Consider the following 19202-nt stretch of genomic DNA (forward strand, 5'->3'; position numbering starts at 1 on the left):
GGTATTGTCAGTGTCTCCACTTTGACGCCAGGAAGCAAGGAGGAGGGTACCCGCAGGGACGAGACGAGACACAAGCTGTGGGCACCTGGACGTTCCCCCCAATTCTTCAGCTGCAGGTGGTCCCCTCGATCCACCTGTCAGGTTACTAACCAGGCGAGATACTGCGCCCTTGGCGACACACATCCCAGCGTTCTCCAACCGCCTGCGGGAACTGCCTCGGAGGCGGCCGGAGCTGGAAACCCGGAGGAGGGCGGGCGCCGCCCGACGCCGTCTCCTAGCAACGGGGCAGCGATCACGTGGCCCGCCTCACGTGGCCCGGAGCGGCTCTGGAGGTGGAGTGGCCGAAGCGGGGCGGGGCGGGGCGAGGCAAGTTTGCGCCCGGAGTCGGAGCCCAGGAGCCCCCGCGGCCGCGGCGCAGGTGCCCTCCGCCTAGCTCGGGATGGAGCTGCCTACCGTGAACTTGAAGGTGGCGACGGGCAGGGCGGGGCGCGGGCGGGGCGGGCCCTCCAGAGTGTGTCGGGCGTTTGCTTTTTTTTCCAAGAAAGATTTTTAGAGGTGAGGGGATCAAGAGCTTGGGGCAAGAGGGGTAGTAGGGAGAAAGAGTGCGTGGAGCCGAGCCGGGAAGGAGATGCGCAGACCGGAAAAGGAAAGGGATCCAGGGAAGGGCCTGCAGGGAAGACCGCGAGGGAGCTGGAGGCGGCGGGGGCGGGAGGATCGCTTCGGCCCAAGAGCCCAGAATTCCCCCCGGAGAGGGTGGGAGGGGCGGACTTGGGGGCGGGCGCTGAGAGCCCGAGGGGGGTCTCGGCGGCTGGACACCTGCCCTTTCCCAGAGAGAGGGGGGCAGACCTTTCACCTGCACGCCCAGCACCGCCCTGCTGCTTTGTTGGCTTAATCGGGTTAAGAAAAGCCGAAATTCGCAGACGATTGCTTTTTCCAAAGTTGATCAGTGCAGCGTCCCTGTTTCTTAAGAAAACGGGAACTCCGAGAGAAGTTACTTAAAAGCAGAAAACCCCCACCGTATACACTTAGGAGGACGCTGAGAGCCTTTCTGGGGTGTCTTCATTTCCTGTGGCGTGTCCTCAGCTCCTCAAGATGCCAGCGGCTTCTTCATTTTCTCCCCGCCCACCGCCGGTGGCCTCCGCTTCTGGGCTGAGTTTGCCAGCGAGAGGCTGGGACCTTTAGCTCTGGGCAGCAAGGTGTGAGCCTTGGGCCAAACCTGCCATTTTGGGTCTGGGCGCCCTCCCCCTTGAGGCTGTATCCAGGAATGGCCTCTTACTCCCCAGTGACGAAGCACTTAGCACGCGTGGCGTCCGGCACCAAAGGAATCTAACGCCTAGAGGGCTACAAGACAACACGTGATCCGTCTGCGGATTGTTAGACGGGGCCTGTGTTCGGACTCCACATGGGCAGGTTTTCCTTAATGCCATTTACCTCCCTGAAGCTTCCAGCCTAAGAGGTTTACAGGAGGGCAGCTGCAGTTTGTTGGGGTCAACATCCCCTGTGTTCCGGGCAGTGTGAGTCAGTGCCGGCTGCCTTTTCTCTGATGACAGATTTGCCTACAATAATTGCTAGGAGAGAATCAGGTGAGGGGCAGAGCTGCGGGAATGGAGAGGGCAGGGAACCCTCCTCATTCCCGGGCGCCAGGTTGTTAACTCGATCGCAACCACCTTCTGAGAAAGCTGATACTGTCACCTTTTTACAGAGGAGCAAACTTCGGCTCAGGTCCGATAAGTAACCTGCCGAGGTCCCACAGGGATTCAGTGGCAGAGTCAGGCTTTGGACCAACTGGGGTCAGACTTCAAAGCCAGGTCCTTTCCTGGCCTCCAGTTAGGACTGACTTCTGCCTTGATGGTTTCCATCCACTGGGGGAGCCTTTGGGGCTTCCTTTGTTTTTGAGCAACTTTGTGTGCCTAACAGGCCAAATGCACCCACAGGTATGTCCTGGTATTCGGTGCCCCAGAGTGACATGGCTGGCTGTACCCTAGGCAGAAACGAGACCCCATATTTCCAAAGGTCACCGATGCTACCAGTCAGAGATAAGGAAGTACTAGGAGGCTCTGAGGGGACAGGTTTGCCAGGTAGCATACAGGACATCCAGCTGAATTTGAATTTCAGACCAACAACGAGTAATTTTTAGGCATGAGTATTAGGCAATATTCGGGACATACTAACACACTGTTTATTAACCAAACTTCAGAGTTCACTGGGCGTTCTGTCTTGTTGTTGTTAAATCTGGCCACCCTATAGAGACCGGCTGTTGACTCCTTCCCTGGAGGAACCAAAGTGGGATGTTCTGAGATCAGGACCCCCGGGGAGCTGGGAAAACGCACCCCTGTGGCCCCGCACCCCCTCATTTCATACATTCCTTGGCAACTGGTTGGATGCCTGCTTGTGCCCAGCCCAGCCAGAGTGGTCAGTGGTGACAGGTGAAAGAAACAGCTGCCACAGGCCCTTTACCCAAACGGCAGCCCCTAACCGAGCCCCATCCGAGAGGCAAGTCCTGAGCTGCAGAAATGACATTGCGGCAAGCTGAGAACAGAGTAGACTTGGGTCCATGAGGTCTTGTGAGAAAAGATCTTCGGGAGGAGGGGCCAGGGAATAGCAGCATTAGGTTAAAAATTAGGAAGCCGACTTCCTGACGGGAGTAACGAGGATGGCCGTGTGCTGAGGGCTGCCTCCCTGGCAGGCACTGTGTTGTGTGTTTCACGTACCTCTCTACCTCCCTGTGCTGCTAGATCCACATGACAATTCTATGACCCGGGCGTTATTGTCCCTACTTCACAGATGAGCAAACAGCAGTTCCAGGAGATCCGGTAACTTGCCCGAGATCGCACAGCTTCTACATCATGGAGCCAGGATCAGATCCAAATCTTTGGCCTCATTGCCCAGGCAGTTAACCACCGCCCGACTCTGCCTCCCCGCCGTGGCGTTCCTGACGCGGGTCCCTCAGCCTTAGCTGCCCTGGGCGGTCTTACTGCCTCACGTAACAGGCTGCTGAATGTTTACACAGGACTAATAGAACTATATTCCGTACATTGATCTGTAGGTTGACCTTACGTCTGTCTACCACCCGTCTAGGAATCTCCCCCACACCCAACCCCTTTTGTCCATGGGCCCTCTAGTGGCAAACAAGGGGTCTAAGTCATGGTCCACGTGACCGCTTGGGTTCCCCTTAGCCTTCCCTTCTGCTTAAACCTCATTTCCATTCACCCTTCCCTTTCTCCTCCGGATCCCGACCGTGTAGCATAGACTTTGCTACTTATTAGCTGTGTGACCTTGAACGGGTTTCTTAACCTGAGTATCAGTTTCCTCACTGTAAAAAGAGGACAAAAATAAACCCTACCTTCTAGGGTGCTAAGAGAAGGATCCAGTGGTCCAGAAGTTGGTGGAGCATTACATTTTTTTTTTTTAATGTTTATTTTTGAGACAGAGAGACAGAGCATGAACGGGGGAGGGTCAGAGAGAGAGGGAGACACAGAATCGGAAGCAGGTTCCAGGCTCTGAGCTGTCAACACAGAGCCCAACGTGGGGCTCGAACTCATGGACCGTGAGATCATGACCTGAGCCGAAATCCAGGGTCGGACGCTTAACTGACTGAGCCACCCAGGCGCCCTGGGGCATTACATTTTTATTAGCAGAAAAACTCAGACCAGACAGACCGATTCGGAGATTGGCATCTGAGCTCTCTTGTTTATAAGTGTTCCAGTTTGGGCCAGTGACCTAATCTCTCACTGCCTCCATTTCTTCACAAGTAAAAGAACCTTCATACTCTCTCCCCCATACAGTTGCAGGGTGACGTGGTCCAAGTGTTTGGGGCAGTGTAGACACATGGCAGATAGGTCCTCATCGGTAACAGGAATTGTGTTATTGACGCTGTTCCAAGATGCCTGTTCACGGGGGTGCTTGGCATGACTGTGGATACGTACAGTAACTATCAGACGCTGTCTCTCTACAGTTGAGGCACCCCACTGGGACATATGGGGACATAGGTATTGCCTCCATTAGAGAGAAGGACCCTGGGGCACAGACACAAAGGGACCTGGCCCCTGGATCAGAACCCAGGTCTCCAGTCCAGCATCCTGTGACCCCTGGCTGCCGTGGCCCATTGGCCCTCCCCTCCCCAGTCTTCTGACACATTGGATGCTGCCTGGGGAAGAGCCAGGCAGGCCCCCTGTGCCGAGCACTGTATGAAGAGTCCAGGAGCTCAGGTCTCTGTCCTCTTGCCCAGCCAGGAAGGGCTGCCCAGGCACGTTCTCAGAGCCCAGCCCCCCCCCCCCCCCGCCCCATCCCCCAGTCTCTCAGGCAGTACCTGAGAATCCCTGGTGTCCCCTTGGTTCCCAGAAACCTCCCCAACAGCCGGCAGACAGTTCTTTGTGCTGAGATGAGTCACTGTTCCCTCCTGTGTCGGGAAGGGCAGGGCCCATTTGGCTCGGTGTCTGGTTGGAGCTCTCCTGGACTCTAGGCCTGGGTGGGCGTGTCCTCTCGCTACAAAGATGAGGAAACTGAGGCTTAGTCTTCTTCGGGTTCCTTTTCCCAGGGGCTTAAGAGACATGATCAAAAGGTGCTTAATTTCTTCAGTATTTATAAAACAAAAGTGATGTCTGTCACATGGCGGGGACACCCTGTGTCTTCAAGGATCCTCAATATTTCCAGGTTGCACTCTTTTCTTCCCCAAACAGATGGCATAGTTTTGGACGTTAGGCAGGCGCTCACTGGATTTACAGGTCTTTTCGGCTCCAGGAGAAATCTTTATCTCACAGGTGACACAGAGCGATTTCCCCACAGGCTTGCCTGGGCATCGGCGGGCACCCTGGGGGCCTGCTCCTCATCCAGCTCACCTTAATCAGGCAGAACTCTGCAGGGCCCGTTGTGTGCATGGTCTGAATGGAGGAAGCAGAGCACTTGGAAATTAAGAGGGTTCCTGGAATAGAAGCCAGGAGTGCGGAAGGCTTAGGTGTTGATTTTCAGGAGGAAGGTGGTGATGTGAGCCGCCTCCCCTGTGCTGTCTTTCTCAGTGTCTTCTCTTAGTCCAAAAGCCGGACACCAGGACTCTCGCGACTGGTCACGTGCTGTGGCCTTCGAGGCAAGACTTCTCCCCTCTTGTGGGTAGGGTTTCCTGTTAAGACAGACCGGGTGGTGGTGGTTAGCTCTTGAGATAAAGATCAGAATTCTTTCCCACACCTCCCGGGCCCAGCCCTGCCCACCCCCCAGCTTCCTGTCCGTCCTCTGCTCTCCTCTTCTGTCCAACTGCATTGGCTTCTTTTCAGTTTCCAGAAGGTTCCACGTTTCCTTCTGCTACAGAGCCTTTGCAGGCTCCATCCCTTCTGCTTGAAAGGCTCTTCTTTGATCTTTGCCCCTAGTTAATCCCCTGCTTAAAAGTCACTCCCGGGGCACCTGGGTGGCCCAGTGGGTTGAGCTTCCGACTTTGGCTCAGGTCATGATCTTGCAGTTCGCGAGTTCGAGCCCCGTGTTGGCTCTGGGCTGACACCTCGGGGCCTGGAGCCTGTTTCGGATTCTGTGTCTCCCTTCTCGCTCTGCCCCTTCCCTGCTCGTGCTCTCTCTCTCTCTCTCAAAACTAAATAAACATAAAAAAAATTTGTTTTAAAGTCACTCCCTCAGAACCACCCCACGGTCCCACCCCACCCGGCTGTAGAATGGGTCTCCGGTTCCCTTGCTATCACCCTCCTTCTGGAAGAGGTTCTCACTGGAGCCTTCCTTTCTAAGGTGATGATCTGATCAGCAGGTGTCCTCCACCATGTAAAAGTTCTGGAAGGGCAGCAGGGCACCACATCTCCTTTGCTCACCGCTGAGTCCCCAGGGCGGGTGCCTAGCAGGTGCCAGGGATGCCGGGTTAAAGTATAAATGCCTGAGAAAAGTAGGACCATGAGATTGCATCTCTTAAGCCTCTGGGGGAAAAAAAAAAACAAACCTATGGCAGGGGTACCCGCGTGGCTCAGTCGGTTAAGCATCTGACTCTGGATTTCAGCTCAGGTCGTGACCTCATGGTTCATGAGATCCTCTATTTTCTCATGTTCCCCTACTCTATGCCCCGTGTCAGGCTCTGCACTCACAGCACGGACCCTGCTTGGGATTCTCTCTCTCTCTGCCCCTCCCCCCTCTCAAAGTAAATAAACATTAAAAAAATAAATAAAAGGAAAGGGTGCCTGGGTGGCTCAGTCAGTTAAGCATTGACTTCAGCTCAGGTCATGATCTCATGGCCTGTGAGTTCGAGCCCTGCGTGCCCGCTGTGCTGACAGCTCAGAGCCCGGAGCCTGCTTCGGATTCTGTGTCTCCCTCTCTCTCTGCCCCTCCCCCGCTCACGCTCTGTCTCTCAAAAATAAGCAAACATTACAAAAAACATTTTAACAAACCCGTGGCAGACTAAGACTTCTCTGCCTCAGTTTCCCCATCTTTGTAACGGGAAGAGCACATCTGCCCAGGCCCAGAGAGGCCTGGCAGTCAGACAACACTGGGCTAATGGTCAGATTTGAATCTGTTGAGTGGCTCTGCCACTGACTTACCTCTGAGCCTCAGTTTTCTCAACTGTAAATGGCACCTCCACGGACTGTAAGAATGAGGTGCGTTCGTGTATAGAAAGTACCTAGTATGGGGGTCTGACACTTAGGAAGCGCTCGGTAGTAAACAAAGGTAGCCAGTCATGAAGATTCCTTTTTTTTTTTTTTAAGTTTTATTTATTTAAGTAATCTCTACACCCAACGTGGGGCTCGAACTCCAAGCCCTGAGGTCAAGAGTCAGATGCTCTAACGACTGAGCCAGCCAGGTGCCCCGCGAAGATTCCTTCTGGCGCCAGCCTTCCATACTGTACAGACTTGGTTTTTTCAGAGTCTTGGGACCTCCGTAAAGTCAGGAGCATCAGTCCCTACAGAACTCTTCTCCTAGTCTGTTGAGCTTTTGGGCCATGGCACCAAAGCTTTTTTGGTTCACTCGCACTGGGCACGAGGGGTGAAGGCGGAACATCCCAGCCATCTGCTCTGGATTTCACCTCCCCCATGTGCAGAAAATGTCCACATTTGTCGAAAGTTCAAATGGCTTTTCTCCGCTGAAAGCCCGGGCCCCCGCTGCAAAGTTGGGTGCCCCGGAGGCACACTTACAATCGAACTCTGGTTTTACCACTTGCCATCTATGGAATCCAGATTGACTTGATATTCCTCGGAGACTAGTTTTCCCATCTGTAAAATGGGAATGATCTTTTATTTTATTTTTTGAAGTAATCGCTACCCACGCAACGTGGGCTTGAACTCATGACCCAGAGATCGAGAGCTGAATGCTCCCCCAACTGAGCTAGCCAGGCCCCCCAAAATGGGAATGAGCTTAGTGTCTGTTCCAGAGGCTGTTCTGAGGCCCCAAGGAGGTTGTGTAAGGCTTTTGGCACAGAGTATGTGCACGGTAAGTGGTAACTCCTCTTGAGGGGCTTCTCCCTCCCTAGCCAGGGTTCTTTCTTGCAGGTGGCAACCCCCACTTCTGCCCTTTCACCAGTCCAGAAGCCGGGGCGGTTCACTATACACCCTTGCTGTGCCTGCCCTGGCTCTCCGCTCTCCAGGCCGGCAGGCATGCTATCCCCTCCCCATGCTCTCGGCATTTCCCCCTCCCAGCTTGATCCCCACCAATCCCTTGAGTAACTCCTTCAGGGTCCCCCATCCACCACTGGGACCCCACTGAAGCTCCTGACTCGGGGCTCCTGGCCCCCCATGGGTTCAGCGCCACCCCCTCTTCCGCTTCCTGCCTCCCCGTTCCTGTTGTCACGCGCCAGCTCAGAACACCTTTCTCTCCTCCCCTTTGCCTGGCGGGTCCCTGCTTACCCCTTGGCACCGAGTGCCCTCCTTCGGAAACGCCAGCTCACAGCCGCCCTGCCCTCCCCATAGCATCTGCTCCCTCCTCCGTCTGCTTTCCAAGCAGGGCCCTTTTGATTACCAGGAGTAGAGACCAGTTCCGGTAATGGGGGCTGTGATTTTAAGGACATCTGGGGAGATAAGAGGGGTGGAATAGTGTAGACATTTAGAAAAGAAGCCAGAGGGATTTTTTTTTTTTTTTCTTAAACCATACCAGGTTACTTCGTTGCAGAAAAGCCTTTGGTGGTGTCCCCTCCATGCACTGAGGATGAAATCCACGTTCCTTGCCGAGACCCTCAAGGCCTGCCTCCCCACCCCCACCCCTCCCCCTGTTCTTCCCCTCCTGTATTTGCGAAGCCCTCTTAGGTGCTAGACAGGGGCTTGCGTCCCGTGTTTTCTGGCTGCAAAAGCTCCGCCGCGCCCCCCCCCCCCCCACGCCCCTGCCATCTGGTGGTCACATTCATAGATCTTTTCTTTCCCTCTCCCCTATTTCGTGCCGCAGACGATCCTCCTGGTTCACTGGCTGCTGACGACCTGGTGAGTGACTCCACAGGTGTCCCGGCTCTGTGTCCACCTGTCTCCCGGGATCTGGGTGCACATACCGCCAGGGTCTTGTCCGTGTGTCACTTGGGTCTTGTCCGCGGGTCTCCTGGCCAGTTCCAAAGCCAAATAGCACCTCTGCCAAGAACGTCCTCAGCAAGCTCCCCACGTCCCAAGAATGTGTGAGGGGCAGGCAGTTTCCAGAGGAAACTTAGACCCCCTGAATCATTTTCTCACCTGCCAAATGACGGTATTACCGACACCCCTCCTTACCTTGTAAGGTCATTGGAAGGTGAAAGCGTAGCTTTAGAAACTGTCATAACCGCTAACATTTATTGAGGGTGTCTCGGGGCCAGCCGCTGGGCTGAGCGCCTTCTGTGGCTTAGCTCAGTGGCTCAGCAAGTAGATATTCTATGAGCTGAGAGACGCAGGGTGGTCACTTGCTTAGGGGCAGACCCTCACTCTTCTATGATGGCAGATTCAGGATTTAGATGGACCCGGGCAGGTCCTGGCTCAGCCAGCGTCCAGCCGGGTTACCTTAGGCAAGTGGCCCACCCACCTCTTGGGGCCTTGGTTTCCATCTGTCAAATGGGTATATGGATGGCACACTCCTCAGGAGCTGTGGGGGAGAGGCGGGGCAGTGCTCATCCCACACTTCCTGGGGCCACAAAGGGAGGCTCGAGGATTGCAGGGCTGATTTTCATTATTGCCGCCTAATGAAATGACGGTTGAGCTGCTGGGGAGATTTCTCTGCCAAACCAGGACTGGAAACAGTTGAGCCTCTGTGTGCGTTTTGCAGACTTCAAGGTACACTGCCTGCGTCAATGGCGGTGTCTTCCAGTGTCTTCTGGAAAAGGGCTAAGGCTGTTGGAGTTCAAATCCCAGCTCCCCCACTTAGAAGCCGTGTGGCCTGGGCACGTTACCTGATCTCTCTGTGCCTCACCTTCCTCGTTTTTAAAAACGAGGCCGGTATTTGTGCTCCCTTTCTAGAGTTGCGAACATAAATGCACATAAGTGAGTTCCTTTAAAGCACCTAGAACTGTGCTAGTCGCTAGCAGGGCCTCGGTGCTAATAGCGTCATTGGGTTGACAAGTCGTAAACGCATCCGCCGGGAGTTGGTAACGATCCCCCAGAACAGAAGGTACGGGCGGGTGTTGTGTTAGAAAGTGACAAGGTGGTGGTCGGGGAAAGAGTCTCAGAGGTAACGTTTGGGCTGAGACTAAAGTAACACAACAGGGCCAAGTGTTCAGGGTAGAGGACACAGCACGGGCAGTGGCTGGGCCGTAAGAGAGTCTGTGTCACGGGCCGGATCCCACAGGGCTCCTTAGGCCACGGGAAGGGTCTGTATTTCACTGCAAGTGGGACGGGAAACTGCTGGAGAATTCTTAGCAGGAGAGCGACATCGTCGCCCCTGGAAGGGCAGGGATGGAAGTGAGAGACCGGTGGGCAGAGGCCACAGAGATCAATCCGTGGATGTATCCAGGGGAGGATGGTGTTTTGGAGCTGGAGGGATATGGCCGGATTCGGGGTCCCTTTGGGAAGTGAAGCCAAGGGGATTTGCTTGCTGACGTTTCCAGGGCAGGGGAGGTGCCCTGGAGCCGGGCAGACGGCACGTCAGAGGTCCCTGAGGCCCGGGAGCGGGAGGGGGCGGGCACCTGGGGGGCGGTCACCTCATGTGACTCCGGTGCCTCTTCCCACAGGGGCTGCATAGCGTTCGAGGGCCCCTATCCCTGGGCAAACTTCACCATCCTGGCCTTGGGCGTGTGGGCCGTTGCTCAGAGGGACTCCATCGACGCCATAAGCCTGGTGAGGCGGGGGACGCAGCGAGAGGACTGGCTTCAGGGTGGTCGTGGCCCCCCCCCCTCCCCGGTCTCCCCCTCACCCATCCCGGTCCTCTCTCTCCTCCTCGTGCCCCCGTTTTCCATTCTCTAAAGCCTTGTGAATAAGCCCACCCAGGCTACCAGCCCACGTGTGTCTTCACTAGCCTGGCCTGCTTCTCGGCCTGCCGGGCCCGGAGCGCCCCGAGTCTGCTCAGGGCCTTCCCCGAGAGAGTGGCACGGGTGGGGTCCCCCCAGGCACCCCAGAGCGGCCGCTCCTCGATGGCACTGGACCCCTTTCCCGTAACCCGCCTCTAGGTTCTGGTGGGGAGGGATGTGGCTGGAGACCCACGGAGAGGGAGCTCCTGTACTTACGAGTTCAGGGTGGACACAGCCCTGCTGAGCTCTGTCATGGACAACCGCTACGCCCGGCGGGCGGTGGGCGCTCCAGCACCGGCCCGTCAGGATGACCGAGGAAGGGCTTCCCTGGTGCTGGAGACAGATTGGGCGAACTCCAAGGGACCTCTGTCTTGGAGGTTCTGGAGCCAAGTCTCGTGCCCCATCATGGCCTCAAGGGCAACAGGGGCAGTGGTGGGGGGTGGGGCTCTGGTGGAGCCACAGGCTAGGTCCGGACCGGGTCCCCACGTCCCCACGTCCCCGCGCTCGGTGCTGCAGTCCTCGGGCAGGCGCCTCATCCACAGGGTCCTGCCTGCTTGCTGATGTGTTTTGCAGCAAAGCCTAAGGACACAGGAGGGCACAGACAGAGCTTCCGGTCTGGTATATGGGGGGGGGGGGCATGAGGGCATGATAGGGCGTCGGCGCGCTCTTAAGCCCTGGTGACACGTGGTCACCACGGGCCCTGTGCCTGGCCTGTCTTGCAGTTTCTGGGTGGCTTGGCGGCCACCATCTTCCTGGACATCGTCCACATCAGCATCTTCTACCAGCGGACCGGCTTCTCGGACACGGAGCGCTTTGGTGCTGGCATGGCCATCCTCAGCCTGCTCCTCAAGCCCTTGTCCTGCTGCTTCGTCTACCACATGTACCGGGAGCGCGGGGGTGAGCTCCTGCTCCGTATTGGTGAGGCCACCACCTGCGGCCAGCTCCCTGACTGCCCTGTCCCTGGCCCAGGTGCCGGCAGCGCCTTCCTCGTCTCCCCTGACTCTGTCTAGCCTGGCCCACAGCCCCTGCCCGAGTGGGCCGTCCTTGCCCTGGGGACCAAGGCTCAAGGTGCAGGGAGGAGCGTGGCGTGGACGCTGAACCCCAGGCCAGGAGGCGTACAAGCTCCGGCTTCTGCTGCGCCGGCCCTGTGCTCCCATCCCAGCCTGCTGGGAGCTTTCTCCGGCATCAGGCCGCGGGCAGAGTTGGGGGTGGCGACCGGACCCCCCTCTTAGCCCGAGCACGGATACAGCCGGGTGTGCCCCGGTTCCGAGGCAGCTCTGGGCGCTAGCAGCCTGGAGCCTCCCCTCCCGCCCTGTGGGGTCTGGGTGGCCAAGCATGGCATGGGCCGCGGGAGCCTCGGCTGAGCCCCAGGTGCTCTCCCTGCTGACATCTGTGTCACCCCGCTCCCGGCCCGGCCCACAGCCACCCCTCCAACACCGTCTTTGAGCTGTACCCCTCTCATGGTGGCCAGGCCGTTCTCCTGTTCTCTCTGACATCTCATCTCAGACAAGTAGGGAGATGCTGGGGGGCAGTCTTGCCCCGTTCCGTCTGGAGAAGAGAGGCCCAGAGGGGCCCATGACCCGCCCAGGGGAGCAGCCGGGCCAGGGCAGGGGTGGCCTGTGGCCTCCCCCTGGCTGACCTCAGCACTGCCGGGGGGTTGCGGGGAGCCAGTAACGTTCCTCCCCTTGGACGCATGAAGGAGCTGGCGCCCTTAGCCCTTGGGACCTGCTCCAGATCACGGGACAGATGTGCAGGGCAGGGATGGGAGTGAGGGCATGGGCACCTCCCACCCTCTCACCTACCTGGCACCCCCAGCCCAGCGCTCTGGGCTCTGTGGCTGTGCCAGCTCTGGGCCTTCTGGACACAGTAACATGGTGTCCCCTGTGCCTCGGAGAGGAGCCTGTGGGCCCAGGGCTGGGCACCCTCTCCTTGAGTTGCTAAGCGTGCGCTGTGCGGGGCCGAGCGTGGTGGGCGAGAGCACTCGTGCTGCCTTGGCTTGACTCTTAGTGTCCCCAGCTTCAAGCTCCCTGCTCGCAGGCAAGTCAGTCCACCTCTTTGACCCTCAGTTTTCCCGTCTGTAAAGTGGGGGCGACAAGATGCCTGCTCTGTAGGGATATGGGAGGATTGGCTGCACACGTGCCAATAGCTTGGGGGCGGTGCTCTCGCCATCCCTGTCCCAGGGCCCTCCTGATGGGGGTGGGTGGGTAGAACATCTTGAGTCCTCACCCTTCATTTTTTCTCCCCTACCCCCATGTCCCCCCGCCCCTAGGTTTCCTCGGACCGTCACAGGAGCGCAGCGACTACCAGACGATTGACTCACCAGAGGCGCCCGCAGACCCTTTCGGTGGCTCGGAGAGCAGGGGTCACGCCCCGCAAGGGTACTGAAGCCAGGCTGCTTTGCCGGGCCCCAGCCTGGGGCCAGTATGACAGACCGTGGAGGCGGCTCAGGCTGCACCACCTTCCTTGCGCCTCGGATGGTGTTCTAGATGCCCCCCGCCCCGCCCACCTTAGACTGTGTTCTCCTGTTCCTCATCTCAGGGGTTGCCTGAATCAGGTGCCCTGAGTGGCCAGGAGCCCCATGCATACCTGTCCCAGACTCCCTGAGACCTCCTCTCCCTCCAGGGTAGCTCACTGGCCCGTGCCAGTAAAGCTGGGAACCTGGTCTCTCCTCACGCGCCCGTGCAGCCGCAGGCCGAGCTCCGCCTGGGCCAGGCCTTACCCACAGTTTGTTGACCCCACCCGCAGAAGCTCTGAGAGCTTTAGGTGGTGCTCAGCCCTCAGTCCCAGGAGCAGTGCGGCATGGCAGTGAGGTCCCTGGGCTTCTCGCTGCCTGGTCACTCGGTGCTTGGGGACCTTGGGGCCGGAGACGGAGGGGTGTCGGCAGCACCTGAGACCCTCTGCAGCCTCCAGCTGCCCTTCCCAGAGCCACGGCATTAAAAGTTTGGGGAATCTGTAGCTGGGTGTGTTTTGAGCCACGTTTAATCTCCCAGCCGGGCTGGGTCCGGGACCTGTCATTCCTGAGAAGATTTCTCCTTTGAATCCCCAGGGAAACTGGGCTTAGTTGCCAGTTCTGTCATGGCGGGAGGAAGCCTGGGTTCACGACCAGCTGGGCCTGCCGTGCACCCAGCTCTGGCCTCGCCAGGGCCTGGGCAGAGGAGGGCCCTCTTTGGTGTGGCAGACGGGCATTTGTGTCTCTGAATCAGATGACTCGGGTGTTGGTTTGAATCCCTCTCTGCCACTTCCTGGCTATGTGCCTTTGAGCAACTTAGCGTCTCTGACCTCAGTGTCTTCTGGAAAGGGCTAATGCCCGCCCGGAGGGTGATGCCACACCCAAAGAGTGCAGTGCCTGGCCCTTGGAAAGTTCCCGAAGTAACAGCGTTGGTGGGCTGCTCCTTGAGCCTGTGATGATGTGGGGTCAGTAGGCAAAGGGTGACATCTCCCTGGCAGACCCTGGGTCTTGGTGTGAGGGCGGAGCAGGACCAACACCTGTCCAGAAGCCCCAAGCGTCCCGTGGCCAGGGTCCCGCTCCACTCCGACTGGGCTGAGTGTTGGTCTCCGGGCCTCATGGGCCCGGACTTCCCCAGGCCGTCCTGGATCGTCCCCAGCACAAAGAGATCAAAGCCTAGTGCACAACCCCACCATCCTCCTGTGTCCGTCTGTCCTAAGGGGCTTAGTGCCTGCTGCTGCAAGTGCCTGGGGCTGCAGGGCTGAACTCTGGTGCCCGCTCTCAGGGAATAGACATTAGGAGTCCGCTGTCAGGAGGCAGGAGCTCCGAAAGGAACCTCTGGGACCGAACCTGTGCTCTGGACCAAGGGTTGGTGAGTGGCTGCAGCTGTAAGAAACCTGGAACTAGCTTCACCATCAGAAGGGGGTGGATAGATGATCCGTGCTGTATTCATCCTGTGGCTATGGTTCAGCAGTTCAAATGAATAAACCAGACCAATTTCTTTTTTTCTTTTAAAGTTTATTTTATGAGAGAGGGCGAGAGTGCAAGCGGGGGAGGAGCAGAGAGAGAGAGAGAGAGAGAGAGAGAGGGAATCCCAAGCAGGCTCCTCGCTGGTAGTGCAGAGCCCATCGCGGATCTCGATCTCACAAACTGCAAGATCATGACCTGAGCCAAAATCGAGAGTCGGATGCTCAACCAGCTGAGCCGCCCAGGTGCCCCAGACCTATCTCTATGGACATCGGTCCCCCTGTTGGGAGCAAAACAGATTGCAGAATGGCGTGTGCAATATGAGTGTTAGCATGACTTTAAAAACCTCCAAGCAATCCTGTATGTCGTTCATGAGGGTACGTGTGGTGAAATATTGAAGAGTGGACTAGAAGGAAACACCCCTCAAGGTCATGGTTGAGGCGGCCTTGGGTTGGGGAAGGGTGTGGCCTTCGAGGAATGGGACTAAAACTCAAGTTCCAATTCTCTGGTTTCTACCAGTTCCTGGCACATGGGAGGCCTCCAGTGGGCGCATGCTCCCGTGTGTATGTTGTGAATATGTCAGATTTCCAAAGGGAATGAAAAGGTGAGGGGTGTGTGTGGGGGGGGGGGGACAGCTAAGAGAGCCTGTGTCAAGCAGAGGGGATGGTATAGCCAGAGATCCCTCAAGTCTGACCAGATCTTTATGGGGGGCAGAGGAAGGTTCCTATCCTAGGTGGGCATCCCCAGAAGCAGACCCTGAATGCAGCGTGTGACTCAGTACAAAGCAAGGGAGCTGGGCTTTCCGGTCACTGGCCAAGGGCTGCTCCGGGGGCGGGGGACCGTGACTTAAACTTCCAGGCTATTCTGGCGCCCTGACCATGCAGGCCAAGTGGCCTCAGGAGCTGGAGGACTGTCCTGCAAGAAGAGTGCCATCAGAGGCCCAGAGAGAGCGAGGGCCACCGGCAGGGTGCCCCCTTTCCACCCAGCATGTCTCAAAACTGATTTTGTAACATCCATTCAACAAGCAGCCAAGAGCCTATGGGAACTGGGAGGCTTCTAGATGCTGGGCTACCAGAATCAAACCAAAAAAAAAAAAGCCCCAAGTGTCAGGGGATTGCATCTGGCGTGAGGTTGCAGGCAGGGGAACAGCTCATAGGAAGGCTTGAGTGTGTGTGTTCCTGTCCAGCCTGTTACTGGGCATGGCCAGGAGGGCCAGGAGGCCGATCGGCTGGAGCCAAGGGAGGGATGGAGGAATGAGGTCAGAAAGGCAGCAGGGACCAGCTGGCAAAGGGTTAGTAGGTCATTTCGAGGACTTTGGCGCCTTTTTTTTTTAATGTCTATTTTTGAGAGAGAGCGAGAGAAAGTGGGGGAGGAGCAGGGAGAGAGGGAGACAGAATCCGCAGGAGGCGCCAGGCTCTGAGCTGTCAGCACAGCGCCCGACGAGGGGCTCGAACCCGCGAACCACAAGATCTGACCTGAGCCGAAGTCGGACGCTTAACTGACTGAGCCACCCGGGCGCCCCAGACTTGGGCTCTTTCTGAGTGAGATGGGGGCCGCTGGAGGGCTTTGCACAGAATGGGACACAATCTGACTTACGCTCTGAAAGGACAATGTTGGTGGCTTGGGCTGGGAGGTGGGGGTGGGGACAAGTGGCCACATTGAGCAGAACACCACGCACCGGGTATCAGTTCCAGGGAGGACATCAGACAGCTCTGCCCGCTGCACCCTGTGGCCAGAGGCACCCGGGAAAGGGATGCAGTCCAGCACTGGATGAATCATGCTTTGCTCACGCCGCCGAGGAGGCAGCAAGCTGAGTTTTGGCGGTTGGCGGCAGTCCGCCGTGGCCAGCAGGCCTCTCCCAGTAACCGGCATGGGGCCAGTGGCTCGCTCTCCCCGCCCTCCTGCCACAGTGGCAGGACGCTCCCCTCCCCGAGAGGACAGATCTAGCATGGGGCTTGGCTGGCTGCCCTATGACACACACCCGTAAGCAGAACAAAGGAGCTCACCTTGGGCCTGAAACGGGAAAGATATTCCCGCTCGAGGTGACAAGGTCAGCACGGGCTGTGTGGGGTGGGCTCTTTATCTCTTGGTAAGGAAGTGTTCCAGCCTCAAGGCCACTGTTACCAGGCACGTGGGGTTGAAAGACCGCATGGAAGGGGCGCCCGGGGCGGGGTTCAGTCGGTTAAGTGTCTGACTTCCGCTCAGGTCAGGATCTCGCGGTTGGTGGGTTCGAGCCCTGCATCGAGCTCTGTGCTGACAGCTCGGAGCCTGGAGCCTGCTTCCGAATCTGTCTCCCTCTCTCTCCAACCCTCCCCTGCTCTCTCTCTCTCTCTCTCTCTCTCAAAGTAAAATAAACATTAAAAAAAATTAAAATAAAAAAGACAGCATGCAAGAGACTGCCTTTCCCCACAGGGCAGCTCAGGGGTATGTTTTGGAAACTGCTCGCCCCAGGAAGCAGATTTCCTCCTGCCTCTGGTCTCTGGCTAAGGAGGGCTGAAGCCACTGGTCTAGTTCCCAAATCCTGTATTTCTTGCTTACACAAAGCTGAGCCTTCCAGATGAGGGAGCCAGAGACAAGCTCTCCTCGTCCCGGGAGAGATCGCAGTCTTCTGTTGGCCCAAACTAGACCAGAGCCAGCCATACATGCGGGGCCCTTGCCTTGGGCCCGGCGGACGAGTCTCCAGAACAGCCTGGAAATTCCAACTCTCCCAGCCTCCCTCGAAAACAGCTCTAGAGTCAGCAAGCCTTGGTCAAATCCCTACTGCACCCTGTGACTGGCCGTATAAGAGACAGGACAGTGTCCTAACCTCGCCGTGACTCAGTTTCCTCATCTGAAAAGTTGGATAATAATAGTGCCTGACTCAGGGATTAGTAAGGTCTGAAAATGTGTCACGTCAGTGTTTCTCATTACCTGTGTTGCCATGTTAATTATTCAGAGGGAGGGAGGGAGTGAGGTAAGGAAAGAGTTTTCCTCAACGCTTTTAGGGTCACTGGCTGGGTCTGAAAAGTGAACTGACAAAATTAACCGGGAAATCATGTACGTTTTATGGGACGTTTACACGTCTACGAGAACCTTCACAAGAGAAGGAAGGCCTGAAGTGACAACAGCAGGAAGCATTTCTGCCTTTCACACAAAGAAACAAATGTGTGAGCTGGGCGCCTGGGTGGCTCAGTCGGTTGAGCGTCTTACCTCGGCTCAGGTCATGATCTCGAGGTTCAGAGTTCGAGCCCCACATCAGGGGCGGGGGTCTCCGGCACAGAGCCTGCTTTGGATCCTCTGTCTCCCTGTCTTTCTGCCCCTTCCCTCCGCACCCCCACTCACTCGCTCTCTCTCTGTGAAAAATAAATAAACATTTTTTAAAAATGTGTGAAGAACCAACAGGACAAAGGGGTGTGGGCTGGGGTAGTGAGTGGTGAAGAAGTGTCTAGGAATGTAAGGGTCCGTTTAACAAAGGTTGGTTTCTACAGATTTCTTGGCCATAAGTTCCCTGTCTCCGGTGATAAGAATGTCCTCTTTCCTCCTGGTTTAGGAAGGGTAACTTTCACGTAGTAGATTTGGGACCTGTTTCAGGAAACAACAGGGGGAGGGGTCAGAGTGACTTTCCTGCTTCTGCCATTTTTTCAAACGCTCAGGTTAAGATGTCCATGATGCCAAGATGTCCACGATATCCAAAATGCCGTATTCTGGAGGTAGCATGTCGTGAGTCCCATCACCAGTCTGTCTGACCGCCCATTCCTTTATTCATTAATTATTAGTCCTCTAAACATTTATTGAGTGCTTTCTACAAGTTTTGAAACAATTGTCAGGAAGGAACACAGAGGTTTTCCTCACTGGCAACAGCAGACCTCTGTGGGTCCAGTTCTTCAGGTAGTTGAGGGCTTACATTCATACCTATTAGTCTAGCGACTATGAACAGAGCCAGCACGTTATTATAAAACATTATCAGGGCGCCTGGGTGACTCAGTCGGTTGAGCGTCTGACTTCGGCTCAGGTCATGATCTCACAGCTCATTAATTCGAGCCCCACATTGGGCTCTGTGCTGGCAGCACAGAGCCTGGAGCCTGCTTCAGATTCTGTGTCTCCCTCTCTCTGCCCCTCCCCTGCCTGTGCACATCCTCTCTCTTTCTCTCTCTCAAAAATAAACATTTAAGACAATTTTTTTAATGTTTATTTATTTTTGAGAGAGAGAGAGAGAGCAGGGGAGGGGCAGAGAGAGAGGGCGATGCAGAATCATAAGCAGGCTCCGGGCTCCAAGCTGTCAGCACAGAGCCCAGCGCGGGGCTCAAAGTCACAGACCGTGAGATCACGATCTGAGCCGAAGTCGGATGCTTAACTGACTGAGCCACCCAGGTGCCCCTAAAAAATTTTTAATTAAAAAACAAAAATCCCAAAAGCAACCAGGTAGAAACGATGTTGTCCTAAGAGAAATGACAATTACACTGGCAATTGATGTCTCAACAGCATCAAAAGGAGTCAGAAGACAGGGAACGATATGTTCAAAATGATGTGAAAAATAACATAAACCTGAAATTGTGGAGTATGAGTTATCTTTCAGGAACGAGAAAAACAAAGGCCTGTTCAGAGAAATGACAATAGGGTTTATCACAAACAGACCTTTGATACAGAAATGTATAAAGAATCTTCTTGTAGAAGAAGGACATTTTTCCATGAGGAAGATCTGACATACACAAAGGAAACAGTAAACATGTGGTTTAGTGTTCAGAAAAATACTGGTATATTTCAGGAGGAGCTCACCAGGGACAAAGTGTAATAAAGACCTTTTCTGTCTGGAAGGAAAGTAAACACTGGATTAACTTTAGGCTTTGTTAAATTAATGTCTTGGAGAACCACTGAAAGAATAGAAGTAGAATGTGTGATTTCCAAGACACCATTGGAGGGAAAAAAGGAGGAAAAAGAAAGCCT

General features: G+C 56.0%; 1 protein-coding gene across 2 annotated transcripts; it reads left to right on the forward strand.

Moving 5' to 3' along the window:
* Positions 1–313: 313 nt before the first annotated feature.
* On the forward strand, positions 314–13321 carry AGTRAP (angiotensin II receptor associated protein). Of its 2 annotated transcripts, none has more exons than XM_025912423.2 (5): positions 314–466; positions 8353–8387; positions 10091–10196; positions 11089–11263; positions 12636–13321. In XM_025912423.2, exons 1-5 carry the CDS (start codon positions 440–442, stop codon positions 12749–12751), a joined length of 459 nt encoding a protein of 152 aa, XP_025768208.1. In that variant the 5' UTR covers positions 314–439; the 3' UTR covers positions 12752–13321. The 2 variants fall into 2 exon arrangements, with proteins under 2 accessions (XP_025768208.1, XP_025768207.1); XM_025912422.2 differs by having other exon boundaries at positions 315–466; positions 11089–11284.
* Positions 13322–19202: the final 5881 nt, after the last annotated feature.

Source organism: Puma concolor, chromosome C1 (assembly GCF_028749965.1).
Source record: "Puma concolor isolate L17-30 chromosome C1, mPumCon1.1.hap2, whole genome shotgun sequence".
Taxonomy (NCBI): Eukaryota; Metazoa; Chordata; class Mammalia; order Carnivora; family Felidae; genus Puma; species Puma concolor.